We start from the raw sequence: 1,726 nt of genomic DNA, 5'->3' as shown, positions 1-1,726 counted from the left end.
ATATAGAATATGGAATATACAATATATAATATAATATACAATATATAATATTATATATTGTATATTATATTATATATTGTATATTCCATATTCTATATCCCACATTGGTTCTGCAGGAATATATATAAAACATAAAAAACAGACAGTGTTGGAACTCTTTTAAACAAAATAATATATATATATACATATATATATATATATCTATATATATATGTGTGTATGTATGTATGTACGTATGTATGTATGTATGTATGGTTGTATATATGCATATAATTCATTAGCAACATATATATGCCTGTGTGTGTATGTATATATGCATATTTTTCATTAGCAACGTAAGCAGTATCAATATCGCTTGCATATTTTGGAATAAAACCAGCGGTTTCGAGTCGCGGGTGTGGGTTAAGTCAATTATATCGACTCCAATAGGTACTTATTTTATCGCTCCTGAAATCGTAGCCGACGAGAATTGTCTGTCATGAGTACTAGAACTCCCATATTACATGATTTCACTCTAGCCGAAATCACATTACCTTTTGGTTTTAATATTGCATCTCTCACAAATAATTAATTTTAATAAGCCGACTGGCTATTTGCCACATCATTATCTGAAAAGATGTTGATATTCAATGTATCGTAACAGCAAGGTTTGACTGGCATGTGGTAGCCAGACTCCTCCCAATGATTATTCTCAATACAAGGAAATCACAAGTTAAAGGAGTTCCGGTGGCCACGACAGACGATGCTCGTCTGCTAGGATCTATGTGCGTTATTTTATTCGGGAACCCGTATATGAGAGGGTTCCTGTAGTCTAATAACGCAGTATTTGGTGTTGTTTTAATTTTTTGATACATAGATAGATAGATAGATAGATAGATACATACATACATACATACATACATACGTACGTATATACATACATACATACATACATATATGCACATATCCAAATTAACATGTGTGTGTAGATATATATACAGAGATAGGGAGAGGAGAGGGAGACAGAGTGAGGGAGAATATTTATATACGCATATGGATATATACTTAGACACACATGCGCATTCATATAGAGGCTTGTGTTTCTAGAGTTAGATTGACTATCACAGGTTTCGTTTCGATTAATGGACCAGACAAGGCGTTGCCCTTTCAGCATTTCAGTCATGTATTCCAATTTATGTTACCTCTTTCCATTTATTTCATACTTTGAACCATCACCAGCAAAATGTGGTGACGCATGTGACAGTTTGTGGTACAACAATTTAATTTCATGTCGTTATAATGTAACTACGTTACATCCATGTAAAGTAGTTACGCAAAAGTAGACTAAACCGAATATATATTTTAGAATCGAACAACATTCTTAAATTTAAATATGCCGAATATTATTCTTCTCATGAAACTATAACGAACTTACTTTCTGTTTCACAGAACTGGATCGATTACAAGCTGCAGTGGGATCCAATCAAATATGGCAATGTGTCCGTCATCCGCCTTCCTTTTAGTGACATTTGGCGTCCTGATATTTTACTGTACAATAAGTAAGTTCATGTCTTCATTTTAGGTTTATGCTAACTGCACAAGCGCATGTTTGTAAATATCCACTGTATACATATATTTATATATACGCATGCATGGACTTGTGTATATCTGTATATATATCTACATGCATATACATACATATATACATATAAACATCACGATATATATATATTTATCTATATGTATA

General features: G+C 32.3%; 1 protein-coding gene across 1 annotated transcript in view; it reads left to right on the top strand.

The window, feature by feature from the left end:
- LOC106873299 (neuronal acetylcholine receptor subunit alpha-10) overlaps positions 1–1,726 on the top strand; it is a 1,066,434-nt gene that overhangs the window by 805,547 nt on the left and 259,161 nt on the right. Inside the window, exon 8 of the mRNA XM_052975253.1 lies at positions 1,429–1,538. Within this exon, the coding sequence (XP_052831213.1) occupies positions 1,429–1,538 (110 nt within the window). The remainder of the gene's footprint in view (positions 1–1,428; positions 1,539–1,726) is intronic.

This window comes from Octopus bimaculoides, chromosome 1 (assembly GCF_001194135.2).
Source record: "Octopus bimaculoides isolate UCB-OBI-ISO-001 chromosome 1, ASM119413v2, whole genome shotgun sequence".
In the NCBI taxonomy this organism is placed as follows: domain Eukaryota; kingdom Metazoa; phylum Mollusca; class Cephalopoda; order Octopoda; family Octopodidae; genus Octopus; species Octopus bimaculoides.
This window is presented reverse-complemented; position numbering and strand designations above follow the sequence as displayed.